The 25,784-nt window shown below is 42.3% G+C and overlaps 1 protein-coding gene across 6 annotated transcripts in view; it reads right to left on the minus strand.

Moving 5' to 3' along the window:
• Window positions 1-25,784, minus strand: part of schip1 (schwannomin interacting protein 1) — a 187,647-nt gene that overhangs the window by 7,600 nt on the left and 154,263 nt on the right. For 4 of the 6 annotated variants that reach the window (XM_026330347.2, XM_026330374.1, XM_026330364.1 and 1 more), the window contains 2 exons: window positions 2,223-2,341; window positions 411-528 (listed from right to left, as the gene is read on the minus strand). In XM_026330347.2, the coding sequence (XP_026186132.2) occupies window positions 411-528; window positions 2,223-2,341 (237 nt within the window). Of the gene's footprint in view, window positions 1-410; window positions 529-2,222; window positions 2,342-8,589; window positions 9,127-15,312; window positions 15,620-25,784 lie in introns of those variants that run through there. The other 2 variants (XM_026330392.2, XM_026330383.1) reach the window with 2 other exon arrangements.

Below are 25,784 nucleotides of genomic sequence, written 5' to 3' on the forward strand. Positions count from 1 at the left end.
AGAGATGATAATTCACTCTTTCCTGCTCTGTTACTGTTAAATGTGTCTCAGGCTGACAGGAGGTTAATGTGGTCAGTCATCCATGGCCATGGTGAGCGTATTCCAATTCACCTCTCATTTGCTGCCCGTGAATTGGTTAACAGGCCAGAAAACGCGAGCAAAGACGTTCATGGAGCAACTAAACTGTCCTATCTTTCTGAACCACAATGAATATTCTCCCCATTTTTACTGCTCTCATTCTTGTTCTGTCTCAGTTTTGATTTCACACATCAGATCTTAACACTTTCACATTCTCAGTCCCGTTTTTCATAATAACTCATTTTGTAGCGATTTCAAGAGTGAAATCCTTTTGTTTTCATTCTTGAATTCTGAAGAAATACTTTAATAACTGTGCATGCATCAGGGCATACCATGGGGGACAGAGGTGTGTCCAGACTGGTCTCTGTTTTGCTGTCATCTGCATCACTGTCCTTGTCGCTGCCACTGTCATTGACAAAACAGATCTGTAGGTTCATCCCACTCTGCAGCCTGGGGGTGATGGAGAAAGGTTAAAACAGGGTCTGACAAGTTAATATTAACATAAATGCAAATAACAGTCAATATTAGCTGCTGCTGCTGTAAATGACTCAGAGCAGAGCCAGAATAGACAACACAGTCAACAGTCATTTCTAATACATGACCTTTGACGAGCTTTTCAAATTGCTTTGCGTCTGTGAAGGAATTAGAATATGCACACCAAGTATTTCCTGTGAATATACACTATAATGCGCTAAAGTTGGAAATAAATACGAAAAAGAAACTCCTCACTGGAACAAGCTTCTTTCAACACCAGAGCAAAGTGCTGGCTGAGGACAGAATTAAAGACCCCCCTCTTGTCTGCTGTATCGATCCAAGATAGTCTGGTAGGTCTGATCGAATCTGCCTCAGACTGAGGGGAGGAGGAGGTGGGGTTGGTGGTGGTGGTGGTGTTTGTGTCACAGAAGAACAGAATATTCCTAAGTTTAGATCCAGCCCACTGCAGATCAATATTCTGCTTTATTCAATGCAGTAATTACAAACAGAGCTGATTGATTACACAGCATAGATCCAATCAGTCCCAATTAAAATAGGACCTGAGTGGTCGATTATTTCTTTTTCAGAAGAGACAGCATCAAAAAGTTCCCTGTAACTCAAACATCAGATTGTAAGAGGCACTAAAATGTGATGATTTGATGGATGAGAGCTGTTACTATACTGTGGAATGCATGATACTCTCCACATACAGAAATGCCAATGGGGCACCTGAGCACTCACAAGTTAGGTTACAAGTTTTAAAAAACCTAATTTAAAATTAATTAATTTGAATTTAAAATTCAAATATTGATAACAGCAGGCAGCATGGTGGATGAGTGCTTACCATTGTTGCCTCAAGAAGGACCTGGGTTCAAAACCCAGCAGAGACTCCAGTTTCCTCCCACAGTCCAAAAACATGTATGTCAGGTTGATTGGTGACTCTAAATTGCCCATAGGAGTGAGTGTGAGTGTGTGAGGTTGTTTGTCTCAGTGTGGCCCTGTGATTGGACTGGTGACCTGTCCAGGGTGTACCCCTGCCTTTTACCCTGCCTGGGATAGGCCCCAGCAGATCCCTGTGACCCTAAATGGGAATCAGTGGGTATAGATAATGGATGGATGGATGATAACAGTATCCACCTCATAAATCCAGTATTGTCCGGCTCTAACAGCATCTTACCATCTCAGATCATATTTCCCACATTACAGTCATGAGACTTTTTCCTTATACTCATCAATGAGACAATCTGTTGCATCATTATTGAGAAATCCACCTGATTCAAATCACAGAAATACAAAGAGCACAACCTAGTTCCTGTACGGTTCAGTGTAGGAGGTGTCTATGTGTGCAAATGTAGTGTCTTCTGGGAATTCACAAGAGCTGATTACATCTGGCTTGTTCATGCTGCATAAATCCTCTCTGCCTCCTGTCATTCTTTCTTCCTCTCTGCCTGTCCTTTCTGTACAGCAAAATTGAATCCCTATTTTTTGCTTTTTTTAAATCTTTATAGACTCCTGGAATTCATGTTCTCTTGAAACGAAACTACTGCTCTCATCTGTGTGTAGGATCCCCTTTCGGTACAACCCTGGAGAGCCACTGAAAATCATGTGTTTTCCAAGTACCAGTCACATGCTTATTGGTTAAAAGAGGAGTAATATGACAGAGGTCTTACCGTGAGGACAGGCTGGGTTTGCCACTCTTGCTGCAGCTGGTGTAGATGCCTGGGCCATCATCGAAGAAACTGCCCAGGGCCAACTTCTGCCTGATAGACTCTCTCTCATTCTTTTGGGCCTAGAACAAACGATTAACAAGATGAGGTTAATTTTTTTTACATTGGAGAGGTCGGGATCAGGCAGAAACGTCTTTGAGGCGTATTCCTCAAAGACACATCAGCAAGGTGGGTGCTCGTTTTCATGGCACCTTAAACCCAAGTACGTATATATAGCTGCCTGCCATGCCACATCATCCTAACATCCTTTTCCTACATGACTAGTTGTGTGCACAAATAGAAGTGCTTTCTGACAGTCCAAATCATGCGTGTAAATATATTCATAGCAGCAGCCTCCTTAATTTACGGTAAGAGGTACAGCGACGTTAAGCATGGAGTCAGGTGAAACACTGACAAAAAGATGTGTGAAATCATAACAAGTTATATTACCAGTACTCACAAGAAGGTGGTGCTGTTGTCTCAGAAAAAAAAAAAAAAACCCAGCTAGCACTCCAATAACCCCACACCCAGCAGATCTTCTCACACAGGCTTCATGTCTAAGCATACAAAACCTCCAGAGGAAAAACAGTACTAGCCCATTCATGCATGCTTAAATCTGCAAGAATAGCAACATTACACAATTGATCTCACTTGGCCTCTTTCCAATTCTGCATCACTAACTCAGCGCAGCTTCAGCTTTGACAGCAGTTCACACATGCTCACTCACACACACACACACACACACACCAGTCAACACAGGATGTCTCATCTGTGCTGACTGCAGGTGAAGCACATGTTACTGCTGCACACAAGCATTAGAGCCCAGATTTAAGACTATCTCTGCAGAAAGCTTCCTTACACACACAGTTCGACTAAACACTGCAGTATTTCTGGCCTTCCTTGTCTGATACAGAAATCAGTTACCTTGAAGGGCCTAAGCTCTGGATAGGTCTAGAAAAAAAAAAACTTTGCAAAATGTGAGCTTAGAGATTTAAAGTTTAGAGGTTTAAATCAATTTCTCCTTTATTTTTGGCACAAACATACAATGAAATTGGACCTTTATCCCTTATTTTTAGGATCTCTTTTCCAAGTTAGCCACTTCCTACTTTCCTACTTCCTAATTTACTTCCTCCACCTTTCTCTTCTACCTGTGTTCCTCACATTGACATGCTTTTTATATCCACCTGATTCAACCTTGCCAGTTGTCAGTCTTGTCTTCTCTTCCTCATTATCCCCAATTGCACTCCTTCCATCTCCACTTCTCTCCATCAGCCTGAGGCCTTTGTGACTCTGCAGTTCGTTCTGTTCCCTCCTCTCTTCTCAGTGCACCTTCACCTCTCTTCCACTCATTTTATCAAGTCCTTTGCTCACTCCTTCCTTCTCTCTCTGTCTGTCTCTCCTGACAATTATGTGCAGGCATCAGTGAGATTGCCTCAACCAAGGACAAATTAACATAATCCCACTCCACACAAGAGCCTGCAGGACGCACTTGGCACTGCCATCACACACTCTGGCATGCAGAGGACTGGATTTTGTTTCTTTGTGTGTGTGTGTGTGTGTGTGTGTGTGTGTTTGAGTGTTTGAGAGATGGCCCGGGGAGTCAGACTGAACACACTTAAGAGTATCAACTCATTGCATCAAAGGTGCAACAGTAGACTTGAGTGTTGCAATGCAGGGCAAACACAAATAATTACACATACATCAGTCACACAAACGCGAGTAAAACACAGCTGACACGCTGTCGGTCACGTTACTCCACTGAGCAGCTGCTCCGAGCAAACACAAACACCGGAAGCTGCAGGTTCACTGACAATTGTTAGCAGTTTGCTCCTCTTGTGTGGCAGGGTAGAAAAAACAAAAACAAACATAGGGGCTGTGCTGAGGTGCAGGTGGACAGGAAGAGTGATACAGTCATTAGGGCTCGGTGGACGTTCTGCATCAGAATACTGAGTAATCAAACAACATCAGCATCACCATAAACTTTATAGCTCCATCTCAAAACAGTTTGCAAATGCAAGACCACACACACTGTCTTGCTGGAGGGTTGTGTGTGTCCATGTAAAGACGTGCGATGGTTTAACTTGCCTGAATCTATCCAAATAAAACAACAACAAAAAAGCCATTTTTCACAGTGTAACTTCATTTAGAGGTAGGTTAATCTGGAGACCCTCAGGGTTATACCTTCAGCCAGTGATCATTAGTGAACACATCATCAGTTTCACTACCCCAGTGAAAAAAAAAAAAAAGAAGTTTTTCTACTGCCATCACAAAAGCAGTTAAGACCGGGCCATAAACAGCATGAGGGAGCTTTTCTTTTTCACTTTGCATTTTATTTCCAGTGATCAGAGTTGAAAGTTGTTTAAATATGTGAGGCGGAACCCAGAGCATATGCTTCTGCAGTGATTTAAAATGACAAACATTTCACACGTCCACTAATAAGCTTATTTTCTCGTTTAACTGATTAGTTAAACAAGCTCAGAAATCAGTTCATCCTTGAAAAGATTTTTGAAATGTCTTGCTTTGCCAAAGATTTGGCAATTATGCTTGAAAAATGACAGAAACTATTAGCAAAATAGTTAATTTATCTATTTATCTATTGCTATTTAGAGTCACAGGGATCTGCTGGAGCCTATCCCAGCTCTCTTTGGGTGAAAGGCAGGGGTACACCCTGGACAGGTCACCAGTCCATCACAGGGCCAGCAAAATAGTTGCCAATTAATTTCCTGTGATTAACAGATTGACATGTCAACTAAATGGTTCAGCTGTCAATGACACCCTTGAAAACTTAGCAGAGGGAACTGACTGCAGGCATAGTCATGATGCACCGTCACAGATGCAATCAAAACTCTCACAGTAAATGGACTGGATACCATCTCTGCATCTCACACCTGCCTGACAGCACAATTTCCCTTCTCTGTAAAAACATCATCTGTGTCTGGGTGGCCTAGGTTTGGCAGAGCAGTCTTCATGGCAACCTCATAAACCATTTACTAAGGTGTAGAATACGCCACTGAGACTCGAAGGTGCGAAACAGTCACACGGGGAAGTAAACAGATGCCCCTGCCTTTCTTTCCTTTTCCCATACAGTTTTGTGTAGATTACCTACAATTTGGTTCATTTAAAATTCTTTTTAAATGTATGAATTATCAGCACACTTCTTTCATTAGGAGTAATGAATTTTCAGGCACTCTTTATTGCAGGAAGCAATGAAATCGCAGTCACCTTCACAGTTTTTGCATATTGCTCTTCTTTGGTTTTGGGTGAATGAAATGCAAACCCTGCACGTGAGACACACAAACCCTCCCCTTTGTTTATTCACTTAAATTGTCATGAAAAAGATCTTATCACCACAAAACCCTTTGTGTGTCCTTTATTGGGTCATTTTAACATTAACGATAAAATCTCATCCATCCATCCATCCATTTTCTATACCCGCTTATTCCTTAACCAGGGTCACGGGGATCTGCTGGAGCCTATCCCAGCTCTCTTTGGGTGGAAGGCAGGGGTACACCCTGGACAGGTCACCAGTCCATCACAGGGCCACATAGAGACAAACAACCTCACACACTCACACTCACTCCTATGGGCAATTTAGAGTCACCAATCAACCTGACATACATGTATTTGGACTGTGGAAGGAAACCAGAGTACCCGGAGTAAACCCACACAAGCACAGGGAGAACATGCAAACTCCACACAGAAAGGCCGAGTTGCGAACCCACGACCTTCTTGCTGTGAGGCAACAGTGCTAACCAGCCACCGTGCTGCCCCTAAAATCTTATACAATTCCAAAATAGCAAGTTATGGAAATGCCTGTTTCCACATGCCATGGAAAATTGTAAGGTCTATTACATTAATATTTTAAGATGCATGTGGGAACAGAGGGAGAGCAGAATGAATGACAGGCGGAACCACCTCCTTCATTTCCTGGCATGAGCACCAGAGCTGTCACTGTTCAAATTAGATTGGGAGGAACACAATTGGGCTAATTTGTGTTTTTCCTCAAATTCACTGAGCAATTTCCTCTGCTGAAAAACCCTCATTGATAAAGACATTTTCTACTCCACTCTGCACTACAACCATTCATCTCGAGGGTGATTTAGCCCTGGCGATGGACGACAGGGCCTTGTCTTGAGCCCTCAAATCTTCCCTGAAAATCTATACTTAGAGGAGGGAGATGAATTTAATTATCTGTGCTAACAAAGAGCATCCTTCTTCTCCCTCCTTCAAATTGTTGGCTTTTGTGTCCAAAAATGGTCAAGTGGTTAAGATTTAAGATGCGTATAATAGTGGAATTAAGTGTATCTCCACATGACTAAAGATTTCTATCCTTTTCTTTACTTTCAGTTTACCTTTTCAGCCTTCCTACTGTACCTGGATTCAAGAAATACGCTAAAAGAAAGGGTCTTTTATAACACACCACCTTCGTTTATTAATATTTCTTTCTCCTTTCTTCTCTTTGCCTCCATTCCTCACTAAGTGCTCTCCCGCCTTTTTGCACAAGGGAGGCTTTTCACCGGCCAAGCCCTCACTCCCTGGCTGGAGACAAGAAACCACTGTTCACACACAGACACACACATACAAATACAACATCGTTGTGAGCACAAGCTGTGCGTCTTTTTAAGAACAGCAGGAGTGAAAGCATGGTATTACAGTACACATGAATATGATCAAGTGTGTTTGGAAAAACCACAGTTCACAGAGCTTTACCGCTAAGTGTGTATGCATGTGGCTGTGTTTTTCAGTGACAGCTCCACTCTGACATATTTTCCAGACCTGACAGTGAGCTGCCGCTAAGCTCACAGCTCTAGAAACAGATACAAGGTCAACTGTACCTTGTGTGTGTGTGTGTTTTGATTGTGCTTTATATTGTCACTTAGATCATTTCACAGATGTTTATACATACTTCATTTTTCACCGAAACTGCACCTGCTTGTAAATATTCAGAAACTGTGGGGTAAATTCAGTGTTTGTGTTTTGTTGCTGAGAGCTGAGATGAGAACACACTGATACCACTCTCATAACTCTATGCTAAAGTGCTACAGTCAGCACCAGGTTAACTTAACTTTGCTAGTCTGGTTATATCTAATGGGATATAATCTGTCTCCTTTGGGAAATCATTTGCACAGGCTATGTGCAGAACTGTCTTGTTCCTGGCTCTCTTAACTTTCTGGAGGTAACTTCGTGACACCATCTTTGGACAGTCTGGGTAGTTGTGTACTCCTAGTTTCAGTCTGTAACCTAAGTTAAGTAATCTAAACCAGTACAAATAAGAGTAGTTCCACGGTTTTCACCTGATTCCTTCAAGTAGAGATGATTAGTCTACATCCTGGCTTTGGTGGCTAAAAGCGTATGTGTCAGTGTAATACTGTCATCCTGTGCTATCTGAGACCAGGGCAGTGCAACATTCCTTCCCAGATAAGGGACCTACCCACTGACCCCTCACGTAGTTCACCCTCAGGTCAGTGCAAGGCTGCTCCTGTCACTCAGATTGAGAAGAGAACACCAAGAAAGCTGTACATAGTGGTAAAAGAAATGGGGGAGGGTATTGGTTGGATAAAGGAAAAAAAAGACAAGGGGGAGAATGACAAAGAGAGGGACGAGAGATGGGAAGCATGAAGTGTGTTTAGGCAGGACAATGGGTCTCTAAGTGACATTTGAGCTGTCTCTGTGCATGAAGGCCAGACTATGGATTTGTTGGGAAAGACTCAGAGAAGGAGTCTGTTTGTTTCTTCAAAAGACTGAAGGAAGACTTAAACACAAAAGCCTGGTTACTCATGCCATTACATCATAGCTTTGCCCAAAATATCTAAGCACTTTAATACCCAAACTTCAAGCATTACGTCACCTCAGGGTTTGGGTTGTATCACACGACACACAAAACCCTATTAACGGAATATGGACAAACATGTTTAGTTGCTTTCTCTCTGAGAACTAGAGGAGAAGATCAATGTCACTTTTCAAACCTTTATGTTGAAGCTGAAACCAACAGCTGGTTAACTTAGCATAAAAAGTAGGAACAAGGGGTAACAGCCAGTCTGCCGGCCCCAAATGAAACAAAGTGACACAGAGTAGTGTTGTAGCTGTGCAATGTGCTGAAATGTTTCTTGGCTTGGTGGCTTGTTGTTACTGTGAGGTCATGCCAGTCACTCTTTCCACCCCCCCGAACAAGTTCAACACACATCCCACTGCAAGATGTCACATTTACACGTTGGTGTGGATTAAACAAACGAGATTCTCTCAGTTGATGACACTGTTTTTTTTCCCAGTAACCCTTCAGTCAATTAATGATCAAAATGGACTTGTATAGGAATGCAACATGTTCCTTTACCTCTTTGTAGTCGTCATTGAGGTAGAGGCCAGACGCTCGCCTAATGACATCATCTACTTCACCGCAGCCATCCCCGTTCTCCAGTGCCTCCCTCATCCTTCCTTCCTTCCTTCCTTCCTTCCTTCCTTGTCTTCCTGTCTTTTCCTTTCTATTCCCCAGTCAGCAGGTTAGTCCAGACCGATGTCTGAGGTTCAGTCCAGTCAGTACACATCATGTTCCTCGCCAACTCTCCTCTGCATTGGTCTGACACAGTAAGATCAAATCTACTCTTCCACCGAGTTGTTTTCCTCTAACATGGTGTGACACTGTCTCTCTTTCGCTTCCCTGCAATTTTCAGCTACTCCACTCACTCCCTCTGTAGGTTTCCAGCCTCTCCCATAGGGCTGCGAAAACACAATGGTCAGTGGTACAGTGAGGCCCCCTTAGGGCCCTCCCTACTTATCAGCCTCTGGTCAGGGTGGCCTCTCACAGCCAGAGAGAGCAAAAGAGAGGTGGGAGAAACTCACACTGCTGTTTTTTCCACTTTGACGCCCTGACGTGAGGACAGCAGCTGCTCACCGCCAGTTTGGAAAGAGACACCTTAGCAGCGGGGTAGCCACAGTGTGTTTGTGTTTATGGCAGTGTAGTTGTGTAGCATGTGCCTGCGTGTTCAGATGGCTCCTGGTGTGTCTAGTGCCTTTCCTGGGCACCATTTCTTACTGTCTATATTTATTCTCCATCTGTTACATCTTCTGAATTTTTTCTTGTTACCTTGCAACCCTCTTGTCTAGAACAGAGCTCAATTTTGTACACATTCATGAAAGATAGATTACCTTAAACTCTAGATTACCCTAAGCAAAATCATTGTGAAAATCTTGGTTTTTATGTAACTGAGAAAGTTGTGTGATCCCGTACTGCTGAGGTTAATGCTCAGTCTGGACTCCAATGCCAGCAGCCCCACTGCCTCGGCCGGCTAAATAAACCTTGACAGAGCACAATGGACCATTAGTCTGGCATAAACACACGCACACACACACACATGCACACACACACACACACACACACACACACAGAGACTGCTTATGTCTTGTATCACTGACTTACATTTTCAATCTGAGCTCTCCACGGTGTGTAATGATCTCATCTTTGTGAGGCGTTATTGACCCGTGACTCATATATTTGTCATAGCCGCCCAGACAGAAAATGATATCCACATATGCCTGCAGAATCACACTGGAATGTGGCTTCACACAAGCACACACAGCATCTACTAGTTACAGAGAAAAATGGCAGGCATGACAACAAACTGGAAAACCATCACCACATTCAAGGAGAAATAATCTCATAAAATTCATGCATACACTGCTGCATGAATATTACATGGAATTGAACAAACTAATGCAACTAAGTATTGATGATTTATTTTCTGTTGATTACTTGTTGCCTAACTGGTTAGTTGTGTATAAAATGTCAGAACATGGTAAAAAATACAATATATCACAATTTCTCTAGACCTTGGTGATATCTTCAAAATTACTGTTTAGTCTGACTAACAGTCCAAACATATATCTATTTCAAATATTTAAGAAGAGCCATGAATAAAGAAGTTACATTTTTAACAGCATGTCATTGTACAATATACACCTACAAAAGCAGGAACTTGTGTGGCAGTGTAATAAACATGACTACTTTTTTGATCTGGTAGCACAGGGTACCACACACTGTCAATGAAAGGTGCGATCTAATACACTGACAATTTCCTGAAACTGTTTTTTCCCCTTTGCTTTATTAAAAATCTAATTTAGCAAAATTTTAAACTTCAGGTAAATCATTTGCAGCTAAAATTAGAAACGGATACCTTTGCTAAGTTTGTTTTGTTAAACGAAAAGAAGTGTTATTACCTTCTGATTAATAAAAATAAGGTATTTATAAAGTATTGTTTTGGTATTAGCACTGAAACTGAAAATTTATAGGAGAAGTTGTTTTTAGTAGTATAATGTCTGAATATTCATTGCACATTTACACTGTATTAATTTTATTATTACATTCATTCATCTATATTACTGGTACTTTTTCTATTGAATAGCAGTTCTAAGCAAATCAATACTAGCATTGATTTATTTATCCCCAGGTATAAAATGCTTAATTTAGTCAGTCACGCACATAGTGTATATGGCTTGCTACAGGATTGGTATAAAACAAAAAAGTACATCATGTCGAGTGGAAATTTCTTAAAAGTTACATATTATTTTATTCTTTGTTTGAAGCACCAAACCTCCACCTGCATCGGATGTATCATAGTAAACAGTCTGCAATCTAACAGGAAGACAGAGATATCAGATAAGAAACAAAATGGCCAGCCAATGACAAAGAGGGAAAAGCAGGATAAATGCAAAAATGGTGACACCAAGTGATACTGATGAACATGAGTCATTCCTTGATCTGTTACTGTGCTGAGAAAGAGACTGACGAAGATGGGAATAATGAGAAAAAAGAATCAGAGAGGAAGGCAGTTGGGGAATAATGCATTTGCAAGATAACATCAAAGGGCAGCTGAACACACACACATACAGACACACACACACACACACACACACACACACACACACATATCTACACACACAGGGATTAAATGAAAAAAATAGGAAGTGGGTCTGATTCAGTGTTGATCCCTAAGGATTATGGGTAGAATACAGCGCTGTATCCTGAACCCACCCTTACTTGACCGTTGCTGCGGGGGACAATACAGACAACACATACACAAGGCAGTAAAACCAGAGTTAGTCATGAGCAAGAGCGGCCTGTTAGGGACTGAAGGGTGGGGCAGAGTCGGCTCTGCTCGTTCTCTACTTCATTACGGAGGCTGACTTCATAGTGAAAGTGAAGTCATTGGTGATTCTGGGTAGGAGGCTACGAGCGAACGGTTACCTGGGCGGCCCATACGCAAAGAATGGGAATTTAAAAACAGACTTTCAAATGTTCCTGAATTACATTTCAAGGGCAACGACTGCTGATATATTCAGCTGCATATTTGAGAAACACACACACAGGTTAATTCCAAAGGTGTAAATGATGGGTTGACTGTTGGGTCAGCTGAAGGAACAAGTATGCAAGTGTGACACACACACAGCCACCCACCCACTTACACACACCCACACACACACACACACACACACACACACACACACACACACACACACACAGAAAATGGCTTATTGTTCCAAGTGAACAGAGAGTGACTGTGAGAAAGGGGGTTCCTGGCACCTCCTGTAAGCCTGGGATCCAAGGCCTGTGGCTCTGTGTGTGTGTCTGTGTGTGTGTGTGTGTGTGTGTGTGTGTGTACATGCATATGATTGGTACAAATGCACCTACACTTGTGATGCACATGATTTTCCTATCAGGCCTCCCCCATGTTTGCTTGTAACTCCTGTATCTGTGAATGGGCGGGCTGCTCCTTCAAGTGTCTGTGTGTGCTTGAATGATATATTTATTCACATTTATGATACACATGAAAAGATCACTGTCTTCCTTTCTGAGACTCAGGTCTGATCTTATTTTGGAAAGAAGAATGGGGGCTGCTACCATAGCAACATGGTGAAAAATTTCTCCATGGCAATGCTCTGTGTTCCAAACAAATTGGGCTGCGAATGGAGCATGGGGCAGCCCACCAGGAAGTCTGCTAACTCATGCGGAGGCCAGTGTTTGAGGCAGCTGAAGTTGTGAGAAACTCTAATTTCTGGTGTTTTGTCTTAGATAAAAAAAAGGCTGATGACGTGATATCTGGGGGGCTCAAGTCCCAAGTTCCACATACTCTCCATGGCTCTGTTGAAACTGAAAAACTTTGGATTTGTATAAAGAACTATAAAAAAGACATTTTTTGGTTACTTTGGAAGTTTTGTGTTATTAGCTATTTCCTCACAAATTAGACTATTTTCTAATGCCGGTAACTGTCCAGTTTCATTGATTCATTCTGTCATTGTTGCCTGACCCATCCTTGTTATCTACTGTGCTGCTACTCTGCATTTATAGTTCATCAGGAAACCCCTCATACACCGTTACAGTAAAGCTCTCCACTCAAGTGTGAAAACCATACAAGCTTTTTGACACATATGCATAACGTTAATACACACATCCTCAAACACATACGCACGGATATCGCGTGTAACAGGATTCAACATCCAATCAGACCCCTGCGGCCTTGGCTTGTTGTGAGTATTCCTACGGCCTGAGATGACACACTGTGCCCAAGCTGATAAATCTCACCATCACCATTCCTCACCCTGGTGGTTCTGCTGCTGCTGATAGCAATACAGCATCGCAAGATTTATAGATAAACACGAGGATCTTGAATGACATATTGAGACCTCAGCCCCGAGTAAACAAAGTGAGGAGTGTGTGTGCTTTTAGCTCATTTAAGCACTTAATGAAATGAAGTTCTGCACCAAGATGAAGGAAACGTTAATGATTTGTTGTTCTTGTGATCTTTTTCTCTTTCTTGCCTTATAGTTTACTTGCAACATTGACATGGCTTAACTTGATAGATGGGTCGATGGTTCTCAGGGTCAGACTTAATTGGCTAATGGTGCCTGACACTAAGTAGGAGCTTCCCACCAAATGTTACTGGGTGAATAAACAGGAACAACAGATGCTTTTGTGTTTTTCCTTTCCTTCCCTACGTTCAGTCTTTTCCATCCTCCTTTGCCTTAAACCATAAACAGCCAAGGACAGAAGGACCACACCCTAATTGAAGCAGAGGAAAACAACGATGCTGGTAACCAAAACAGAGACATGGACTGTCCCAGGAGATAAACAGGTCTACTGATCATCCACCCTTTTCCCACTTCATCTGTTTTTACTCCAAGTTCATTTTATTCCCTCATTAAACTCCTCACTCATTCCCTCTCCTCTTTTCTATCCCCCATTGCCCTTTGCTGCTTTCCATCCGTCGGTGCATCCGTGTGTGTGCGTGTTATATGTGTGTAAGGGGCGCTGTCTGTCTGCTGGTTGCCAGGTTACCGGTCTAATTGAGGGGCCTCTGGAGAATTGCTGTTATCAGAGCCTGAACCCTCTGTTCCGCTTAGTGCTCTCATTCTTTCTCTTATTAGGTCCCTTGCTATAAAGCCATCTCACCCTTAGCACAGCAACTTTATACATTTTTATAAACTTTTTCAACATCTTCCTGAATTTTCCTTCTCTAAATTGAAATGATGTTGATTATTTTTTTCCATTCTCCCTGAAAAGCTGTACACCATTCTCATTGCTCTCTCTCCTCTGATTTGCCTCTCCCATTACTGTTTCATCTCTGCTTTTCATCCGTCCTCTCCACTGGCCCTTTGGCGTCACTTTTCTCTGGTTATCTGCTCCTTCCTTCCATTCCGCCATCTCTCTCCATGTCGCTCTATCTAGCCTTTATCTAACACATAACATAGCAGGAAATCCTTATCCCATTATGCAACTGCTTCCTTATCCACACAGTACAAGTCAGTCCACCAAAAATGCAAATACAAAAATGTAGAACATGTACTGAGATTATTACAAATTTGTTGTTAGGAGATTTGAGCTTTCCTGAGATTTTTCAAGAGGTGAAATCCCAAATCAGATGGCAATATTAATTCCCAGATATCCAGCATCGAGAGAGTCAGCATGGAACTGACAAGAGATCAGCTTTTCTAAATACTGACACCGCAAGAAAGGTGAGCACTTACAGTTGTTGGCACCCACGGAAAACCAAGAATATTAATGCTACTAGTGAAACCAAAAAAAGATTTCAGAATTTCAACTCTCAACTTTTGTGCTCCACATTGATAAAACACTTTAAGCTCACCCACAAGACACATTTGTCTCTCTAGGACCTTCATGTTTCTTACTCATCCCGTCCTCTGCAGCTTTTCATGCATTACTCCCATTGCTCCAACACTTGCATCTCTTCATCAAAGAAGCTCAATTTTCTTCCCCCTCAATGCTTTCCTCGGCATATTCAGCTTTTGCCTTTCATCTACTTCCCTGCCTGTTCCCACTCTCCATTTTCACTGCATTGCAGACGTTCTTCCCCAGCAGAGCTAGTTATAAAAAAGTGGATGTACAGATGTAATGCACTGGTTTTATTTAATCTCAACTGGTTTATTCCTCCCAATTACTTGTTAGATAAAGTGGGACACCGCTGTCACATGTCCCACAAGAATCACACACTCAAAGACATGCAAGCACATTATCCCTGAGTTGTCTGCACCGAACACTGGAGAACATGCATCTTCTACATGAAACTACAGCTTGGAATTCATCTACACACACACACACACACACACACACACACACACACACACACACACACACAGAGTTCAGCTGTGAGACATTAAACTTGCAGGTTTTTGTACACGTCATACCTCCTTGACATGGACTGATGAGGCTGAATAATGAGGAGGTGGAGGGGACACAGGACGTTACTCCCTTCAGTGAAGGGCTCTCTTAGCAACCAGCCAGGAATCCCAACACAATCATGTAACCACAAAGGACAGAGCAACACTCCTACACATGTCTGAGTCTCTGCAGTAGCACACGTGCAATAATGTCCTGCTTTCAACATGACAGTCAAGCATTTAGAATAAACTGAACTGAAGACATTAAACATAATATTCGCACAAGAGGCAAAGCTAACAACAACATCAACGTCAGCTTGTGCTTGTTCAAAACCCAAACAGTTACGATTATAGCAATGTCATTATGTCATTAAGTGCTGAGAACTACCTGGTAAGAACAGTTTGCCTGGTGGACCATCCTTTACAGCATCCTAGAGCAGGGCTGGCTAAGCTGGGGGAACAGAAGCGGGACTGGGATAAGATTCCCAGCCCTGTAGCGGTATTCCAGAGGAGAGGACAGGAGAGGAGAGATCCTACCCAGTACTTGATCCACAAACTAGAAAGCGATCCCTGCTTGCCTCTCCTTGTCAGTCAGCTCACCCTCTGCTTTCGATCTCTTTTTATGCTTCTTTTCTGGTCTGTCTGTTTGTCAAGAGAGAAGGGCAGGGTCTGATCACTGCTTCCCCAAATCCGATAGAGGGAGGGGAGTGAGAGACTGGAGGAGGGGTGTGAGAACGAAAGAGAGAGAGAGAGACAGGGGGAGGGAGGGGAGCAGTGAAAAGCAGAGTACATTCCTTTCTCTGTCTAGTTTGGATTGAAAAGGGGGAGGAGCTATTGAGCTGAGTACATAGAGAGTTGGCCAGTGGGGAGAGGGGATGATGGAAAAGGAAGGAAGAGAGCGTGAGGGTAGTGTGGGTCAGGGTCGGGATGTCAATCTGTTGTTTCATATAAAGTCATGCCAGACAGAGAGAGAGAGAGCAATGGGAGGGATCATCATTCCTTAACCCTAATCTTAATCCCTATCTGTGTTGCATCAACGGTAAGATGCTGCCATGCTCCAAATCACAAACCAAAACATCCCTGGGTTTTAAACCTTAAATGCACTTGTGGCAACAAGAATCCAAAACTGTAAAGTACCAAATGCATCTATAATTTATTATTTGTTCCAACTGTTTCTGATTCAGCTATTTAGGCAAAGATGTGTCATTCAGTGATGTGTGAGTCACTGTAGCATCACTGTGTAAAAGTATACAAATTCTGTGGGCTTTGTCATGCTCAGCTTCTCCTCATTCTCTGTCTGCCTTTTTGGATGATTATAATCCAACAGTGACAGATGGCTGTTCTATAATCCACACGCAGTCCAACCTACTCAGATAATCTCTCCCTTCTCCATCTCTCCATCCATTCTTCCATCCTGAAATCTACACATTACTGTTAATTAATCCCTTTATTTTCGGGTTCGTCCTGTTTTTTTTTTTAATCTCACTAAATTGTAAACATGTGAAAAACAGTAAAATAATGTATATCACAGTGTCACTTGTTTTGTCCAACAGCCCTGATTTTTTTTTTTTTGAGAATAGCACTCAATTGTCACATCTGAGAAGTTTTAAAGATTGAAATGAAGAACTGGTATTTTGCCATGTGCAGAAAGTGACATGCTGATACAATTAACTCGGTTTTTATTTGCGACTTTTATTTTATTTTTTTTTGCCAAATTAGCCACAGATGCTACATACACCTAATTTTATCTCACCCTTCCTCTCATGCCAGATCTCTCTATCTGATATTGATCTTTGCTGGGTGACGTTGTTTTTCCCGATAAGACCACTCTTCAGTGTAATGACCTGGAAGTGGATCGATGGGCTCCCTGCTCTGGTCTTTCCACTCAAGCCTGCACATCGCTGGCTCTGGGTTGGCCTTCTGTGTGGTACCAAGATGGGGCACATTAGAAACAATGTCCATGTCGTCACCCTATCCTGGTATATAATTATCTGTGCATTACATTGACTTATCAAAAAGCCATTTTTGTGAAAAGGTAACACTTCACCTTGTGAAAACATCTTAGGTCTTAGGCTGAGTTTACAGGCATATGTATAATGAATTCCAGAAACCAATGGCAAACTAACAAACTGGATGAGTCAAACACATAGCAAGTTAAAAAAAAATCATAATCTTGTCTCATTACCAACCTGCTCTCTTTCTGTTGGATGTGTTATGTCAGGTATTTTCTAAAACATTGGACCTTTATTAATTGATGAGGTAAATTAAAGGAACAGTTGGACATTTTGGTATATACATTATGATAGTTTAGCCTTTTTTATACAGAGATCCAACCAAAGTTGTCTACTAGCCACACTAGAGCTCACAAATGAATGAACACATCAAGTTTGTTTATCACTGCATCCAGCAATTACAACATTTTAGCGCTATAGTTTATGTGTGTCTCAAACAGATGAGCTGGGCAAGCTGTTTCCAGTCTTTATGCTAAGGTAGCCATCTGCATTTTTTTGTCCAGACATGAAAATGGTTTCAGTCTTCTTAAGCCTATTTCCTACAATGTCTTACTATGTGTCTAAGGCGTTTTGCTGCGAGTTTGCTTTGGTGTTTACTTTCTGGGCTCTGGTGACTGAAAAAAATAAATAAGGCAAGTTTAATATCTGGTAAACTGTTAACTCTAATTAGACCACACAGCTATATAGTCTGCTAATAGCAGTGTGTGGATGGTATAGTAAGTAAGTGTAGAGTACAACTTAATTTATCTTACTGAGTCTGTAGCCCTAATTCACAAGATCAAGATGAAATCCAATTGCACTGTAGTGGTCCCATCCAGAACTAGTCCTAGTGTTCAGAAGCAACAACCTTCTATAGTACTGATAGATCTTTCTGATGCACTGAAGTGTGCACATACACACACATATCCACAAGAGCAAAAGACTTTGATGTCCAACATCTGAGAGCCATGCCTCGGAATGAGAAGCCACAGCAACACCATTTCTCTCCTCTATCGCCATGGCAGCAGTCAGTCTGACGACACCCACCACCACCCGCTGACCTTCACACGGTTGTCAAGGTTACAATCTGAGTCACAGCACAGGTGCAGATCGAGACAGCACGTCTTTATTCACCCCAGATACAGCAGAAAACAAAATCTGACACTGTGACTGTGCAATGGGTACCCCCTGACTCTAAAATGACAGGTGTATTGGCCACTACTACTACTATTACTACTACTAGTACTGCTACTAATAATAATAATACTAAGAGATTGTGGCACAGAAAAGGTTCAGAACAAAGACTGTTAACTAGAGTCAGACAAACAGGCTGGCACACTACAGTTTAGTTGCCCACACACTGACAAGGAGATGTTCCTGTAAATATAAGAACTAAAAGATAATAATTCCAAAGCCATATTTCCTCTGTGGTAAGAAATTGATGCCTGCATAGAGGTTGAGAAAGTGTTTTTATGTGTATCTCATTCCGCACATCAAAACAACACCCATGTGGAGTTCTGGGTATTTAACTCTGCTATTTATATATGCAACCAGAATTAATGAGTACCTAATCATAAATCGCTGATCACAGAGTGGATAACATGGTGGTTTATTCAGTGGATACAGAGACAACTGGGAGTGAAACTGTAGATGATAAATAAAACCCCTAACACTCCATACAGCTCATGGAAAATACATGGTTCTCAGTCAAGCAGTGACGCCTCCTCCCTTTTTCTGACAAACAGCTTGCCCTATCTCTTTCGACTGTCCGTGCCATTTACCCCTCCATCCTCTCCCTCTGGCCTTTCAGAGTAACCACATTTGCTTTCTTTTGGCAACTTCTTTCCATCTTCCTCCTCCTTCCTTGTCTCTCTCCTTTTCTGTCTCTCTCTCTCCATCTCAGCAGGAAGAGGGGAGCACAGATGCTTTTAGTGAGCTGACATTTTGTGCCAGTATAAAAACACTGCATAGCAAAGCAGGTTGGCTCAGTGTGAGGGCCAGATTCTGGCGGTAATGAGCTTGCTCTGACAGGGAGGAACTGATGTGGAAGGCCAGAGAGTGCATGTGGGTGTATGTGTGTGTGTGTGCTCATTCTTATGATCAGCCGCGAGAGGCTGTTCTAATGACTGCATGTCTACAGTTGCAAATACTGAGCATGCTGGGACCACAAGGTTGTTTTAATATTTGTTTCACTTTTTTTTTTTTTTTTTTTAATTTCTTGCAACAAGTTTGTATACATCTATATATACGATTAAGCGGTTTCTATGGTGCAATGACACAGTCTGTTATGAAACAGCTGTGAGTCACAGTGAATAATGAGCAGCTGAAACACACTAGATTCATTATATATAGGCTTCTTGTTGTCTTGACTACAGATTAAAAAAAATGGAGAAAGCAAAAGGAAAATATGAAAATGTAAATAAGAACTGCCTTTAATCATATTTCCAGCCTCTAAATGTAATGTAATGTAATTTACTGCTTTTGTTTGTCTTTTGTGAATTGCATGAGTATATTAAATATGTATTGGATTTGGGACCGCCGGTTGCGTCACAACAATCAGTACTACATGGGTCTGATGGAACTGTTCTTCTTTTGCATGAATACTCGAGATGAAAGCGTCCTGTGCTCTGCAGCAACAGATGAAGCTCTCTGCATGACCTGGCAAACAGTCTCTGTCTTGGTCTCTCTCTGTGTCTCTCATACACAAACACACGCACATAGTCACATGACCAGACTAACAGCTTAGATAACGCGGAGTCTGAAACATGGAGGCAAAACTACCCTTGATTTGTTGGGGTCTATGTGGGTGTGTAGATGTGATTTAAAAGTGCTTTGTATTTTTAGCCTGGTATAAACAAAGGGAGTTCACGACTCACTTGTCTACCTCTCTCTCTCTCTCACACACACACACACACACACACACACACACACACACACACACACCCACCCAAACACACATCCTACTCTATAATTAGGTGCAACAGTGGAACAATGTTTCATGTTTCAGCTCCACTAAAATGAACACACATAGCCACACCAACCATACAGCACAAAGCACAGGCCACGGTGTGTGTTTCTGACTTAACCCTTTATTTTTCTAGCAGGAGGCAGCAGAGGTGATGAATGGGACTTTAAAATTCTTCACTGCTTGGAAAACATAAAGCCTCCCTCTCTGTTGTTCTCAGTTTCCACCTCTCACTCTCTTTTTGTAGTATACCCCGTCTTTTTCTTAAAAATCTTTATCCTTCTGCCCCGTTCTTACTTACAAAGCCTGTCAGAACGCGAATGGGCATTTCTTTGTGTGTATTTGGCTCTGCGCTGTAGTGACCGTGCAGGATAAGGACTGACACGAAGCTATAACATTAGAGCCTGTCTCCTCACTGCTACATAAATCCCCATTTCCTTCACAGCACGCTCTGCCACTCACAGCCTGCCCTCTCTGATAGTTTTCATGGGCTCGCGAGGGGCAGCAGGGCAGAGGGGAGAAAAGGGTCTCCTGCTGTATTTTGGCTGTGTGAGAACGTTAGGTTATAATGCTTGACAGCTTGAGGAAGAGAACAATTAGCAGGGAACAGAAATGGGAATGGTAGTGAGGGACTGGGAATGTCTGGAAGAAAGGGAATAAAGTCAAAGGAAAAAGAAGAAGGCAAAGATTTGCAGCACTGCAGTAAAATGAGGACGAGCCTGATATAACATGTGCTGAAGAGGGGCTTGGGTCATCATGACTCAGAAGAAGGGTGTGTGAGTGTGCGTGTGTCTATCAGGACAATCGACCAGACAAAAGTGGTGGAATGCATAGCTGTAGGCTGTGCCTTTCCACTTAAAACATCCCCAGTCACAACTGAGCCTCTCTGTTTTGCACTGACTTGCCTCGGTGACATCATTCTGGATCATCAAGCTCAAAGGTGTGTTTCCTGGACGGGACGCCTGTCTGTCTTTCTCAGTTCAGTACACCTATAGTCTCATTATTACTCAGCTATACAAATAGGTGTGTGTGTGTGTGTGTATGTGTGTGTTTTTGTGTTAATTTACCAGTTCAGATGTGGAAGGGTTGTTAGCCAGCTGATTAAGCTGTACTTTGACACCAGATAAGAACATTTCTACAGTACTATTTCTGTTCACTCCGTCTATGAGACCTGAACTTAATAACTTGTAAAAATTCTTGATGTAGCCAGCAGGTCAATCTAAATAGCAAAAGTTTTGATTGTAGGCTACGTCATTGTACATCAAAGCAACAGTGAGGTGCTTGGTGCATTCGCCCCATGGAGCGTGCTGCAGTGGTATGAGAGCTTGCTGGATGTTCAGTCTTGTGAAACACTGATTTTACCCTTTTAAGGCAGCTTGTTCTGATGTTTTACCTCTGCCTATTCTTTTCTTCTTCCACAAGCAAAACCTCCTGGCTGATGTCAGAGCAAAGCAAAACTTTTTTTGTTTGTCTGTGCAGTGATTTTAGGATTTCACAGTCATCTTGTTTCCTCCATGCAGATAGCCTAAACATTTAGAATGTATGTGCACAGTCAGTCACCAATTTTTTCATGGTACAACTTTTAGCAGAAAGCATGAGAGGGGACATGATGTAGCTAAATGCAACACAAAGCTCATCGGTTGGCCTTTGAGCTCGGTCTGGTGTGTCATACAAGTTTATCTGCACCTCAAACTAAAGTGAATATTCTAAGCAGGTGCATGGGGCTTTGCTTATTCAAAGCAGGATTTAAAATACATGCACACTGCACATCTGAAAGTGTTCTTTTCTTTGCCAGAAAGGCAGAAAAGAATGGTCTACTAAGTGGTAATCCACATATGGTCATATGGTCTGAGTCCTGCCTGCATGAATCTATGAGCTCAAGAGACTTACATGCCACAGCAGACGAATGGAGTGCTCTGGGTAATAAATTCATACAATGTATGTACTTTGAGCTTGAAGTTTCTCTTGGTTCGACTACAGTCATATCACTTGTAGACATCATGCTGAAAAGGGACAAACCGGACAGAAAACACACTTTTACAAATTTTACAAGTGGTCAGATTCTTCTTTACCTGAGTTAAGTGCCCGATTTGCTGTGAGGTATCCAAGGTTGAGCTGAAATGAAAAATACTCCACTGATAAAAAAAGTGAAGAAAAAAAAAAGCATCTACCAAAACGGGCAGACTGTCAGGATACCATGAGAGGAAAAAGATAACCTTTGATTTAGTGAGGTGAGCGCATGTGTGTGTGTGTGTGTGTGTGTGGATGAACAGGAGACAGAAAACTATTTGAATCTGAGGCAAAGGGAGTGCAGTCAGTTTGTGTAAGCACACAGAGAGAGAGAGAGAGAGAGAGAGAGAAAGAGAGAGAGAGAGAGAATGTATGTGTGTGTGAATGAGATTTGGTGTGCAGAGGGCCAGGCGTGTTTCAGCTGGTACCGTGCACACACACACAAACAAGAAGAGCTGTGGTTAAAGCTTGAGGGCTGAACCAGACACCAGGGGCTTCAAAAGGCATTCTCCACACCTGGTCAAAGTCCTGCCCCCATATGTTCTACTTCCTACACACACACACGCACGCACGCACGCACTCACGCACGCTCGCACGCACACGTGTGTGTGTGTGTGTGTATAGACTGTCTAAACTTCCCTCACTTTTTTGGCTCACCACCCTTTCCAATGAAACCATAACTCATAACCCACATTCCTCCTCGCGCCTCCTTTGCTCCTCCACGGGTTCTTTCGTCAAGTGATATCTCTTTTCAGGCTTCCCTGCTTTTTGACCTAACTCTAGTGTGCCTGCTTGACATTCACTGTGTGTAGCTATTTATATCCACTCTAACCATGCCCCAGACTTCACAAAACCTACAATTTCTTCCTTTGCCTATCCTCGCCCTCCCTCTCTCTCTCTCCCTCTCTCTACGTGGCACAGTCTGAGGACTGGGTGAAGGTAGTACTTAGGTTCTTAGTAGAGGGTGGCGTGCTCAGCTGCTGAACTTGTACATAATCACATAGCCCAGAGCAGAGGGACAGAAACAGTGCAACCTCATTCTATCTTTGCTCTTTTCTCTGACTTCTCTATGCTTCTTTCTCATCTGTTTATTTTCCACATAATTCCACATAATTTTTTTTTTTTTGAGCAGACCACTCCACACTGTAACTTGGCTCTTAGCCCTTTTTACTGTTTATATGATGTGCCTGAGTAACACTTTCCTATTTTGTAGATGTTCATCGACCTGTTACTTTCTCTGGCAGCTGGAAAAGTTAGCTGTCACGTCTGTCCTAACAGTTTAGCGATATAACATTTAGAAATCTGTAAAAAGCAGTTTTTGCATTTTTGCATTATATTTGCAGACAGATTTAAAGATGGTGAAAATGAATGGGACAGAGCCCACCATCCTGACTTTGACTTCCTAGTGAGACAACCTCTAATCCAACACTTTCTTTCTGACCTCAATGTGTACAAATTTTGACACGTTTTTTTCTTACAAAAATTTTATGTCATCAGGGACTTGACAAAGCTCCTCCACTGTTAAAGAACACATCCAACTGTTTTCACAGTATGCTGATCCAGATGTGTGGGAGTTCATCTTTACAGCAGTAAAAATGATTGAGGAGACAGTCCTGCAGAGTTAAATTACAAGATAGCAAGCTGTGGAGTAATCACTGTTGTCACATGCACTGAGGTTTTTTAAAATGTATGAAGGGAACATGTCAGCACAACCTATGTATTATACTGTATGAATAAATGTAACATGTATTAAACACCTACCCTGAGGTATTACTGAGTCAGTGTGTGAATCTATTTGAATCTTCACAATTTTTGCTTAGCGTCTGACATGAAATGATGCACTCACATATGCAAGAAATATTCTGGCATGATTAAGAAAAGTTCAGCAGGAATGAGGGTGTGTGTACGTAAGAGAGAGAGAGAGCTCTGCAGATTTTTAGCACAGGCTGTATCTTTATAGCTACAGTTTGCCCATGGGGTGTTTTTAAATTGTGTGAATAAGTCTGGGTGTGTGTACTCTGAGTTTGAAAAAGAAGTAGCCTGTAGGCATAGAGCAGCAGAAGAATGCACCTTAGAAAACACTCAGGTACGTTCTGAGAACGGATGTGACCCCGTCTCTGCCTTTTTCACCTCCAGACCGGCTCGGAAGAATAATATTATTGTTTTCTTTTCAGGGTGCAGAGTATAATAGAGGGTTAGAGGTACTGTTACCACTGGCGTACTACAGGTCCCTATGGGCCACTCTCTGCCACGTGCCTCCAGAGTTCATTAGAAGCAAATTACAAACAGGTCAGCATGCGCCTCATTCTTATGAATTCTCCTGACCCAACACCCACAGCCTGCAGGCAGACGCTAAAATTGTGGCAGCCTGAAACCACACCCTAACTAAACACAGCTGCAACAACATGACTTCTTCATTCATACTAAACTGAGCTGTGGAAGCAGCAAAATACAGAATAACTGAAGCTTTTGACAGCAGATAACATTTTCTGTAAATCCACAAGTTGGCATGAAGTGAAAAAGAAAATACTTCTGTCAAGTGTGTTTTAAAGTATTTAAGGGAATAAATGTTTCTATACATTTTTCAAAGACAAACTCTCCTGTGGTGTAATTTAGCTCTGTCCTGTACCAGACAATACAAAGAAAGGCAAAGGAGACTGTTGCTATAGAGATATGAATAGGACAGCCAGTATGCAGCAAAGACTGGTCTGGTAATTGACTGAACATTTTATATATGTTTTTGTACACGCTGCTGCAGAGTAGCTAGTCCCGTCTCAGGGCACTTAGAGACCGCTGCAGATTATCAGCTTCACTGTGTTCTGTGTTTCTGAAAGCACAGATGCTTTTGAAGCTCTACCGAAGCATGAATATCTCTGTCCCACCGGAACCCGGCAACCAGACAGACAGACCCCTCCATACATGCACCGTCTCGCTGGTGGGTCCCGCTTGAGTGGACATCTAAATATTTAACAACATTTTAAAAGCAACAGCCCCCTTTTCCTCCAGGGTGTCTTGCATATGTTAAGAATTAAGAAGTTCAGATTCCCCCTGACATAGAAAGAGATGGAGACTGTCTAGTTGCAGTGTCCGAGTTCTTAAATTGCCACTTGACTGCTTGTGTGCTCTTCTTAGCAGGTTAGCACAGAGTCAATACTGGCAGTGACATTTGTGAAAACTCATAGATAGGAACAAGGAAATCAACAGGACAAAAACCCTGTCAGTTCAGTAATGGGCTGTACTGATTTAATCCATATGATGGTCTTTACAGTTATTTCTCTTTTAGATCAGGTGGGATTATACAGCTAATTTCAATTTCTTATCTACACAAGGCTGTTGAAATCTAAGACCGGTTTTTCTAAGACTTGTTTTTCCAAGTAATAATAATGGAAGAGTTAGCTGGAAGCTGAGGCACTTTATCACGATCTGGACTAGGCTATCTCTTTTTAACACACCAGGTCTGGTCTACCTCCATGTCCACACATGTAAGACACCTGCAGAAACCAAGAACGTCTATGCCAAGAAGGATGTCTGTAAATGTATGCGTTTGTGTGCGTGTGCACATTCCGGAGCTAGTGACCACATTAAGCGGCAGAGGCTCTTCAGAGAGAATTTCTTCACCCCAGCTTCACTATATCAGAGCCCACTGCCTGGGGTAGGGGCCGGGGGGGGACGACTTTCCTCAAACTAAAGTGAACCAGTGACCTTCTTGTTTAAGATGGACAGCAGGTAATGCACATTGACACAAACACATGAGCCATGTGACCCTGAACCGCCTGGGCCTGAAGATAACATCTTCCCATCCTTTCCTCTCTCTTTCCTTCCTCTTATCCCCCACATCTCCCACTGCATTCCTGGCATGCCTCAGGGAGACAGAAGGGGCCTCCAGGACAGACA

The sequence above is a fragment of the Mastacembelus armatus genome, chromosome 13 (genome assembly GCF_900324485.2).
Source record: "Mastacembelus armatus chromosome 13, fMasArm1.2, whole genome shotgun sequence".
Lineage (NCBI taxonomy): Eukaryota > Metazoa > Chordata > Actinopteri > Synbranchiformes > Mastacembelidae > Mastacembelus > Mastacembelus armatus.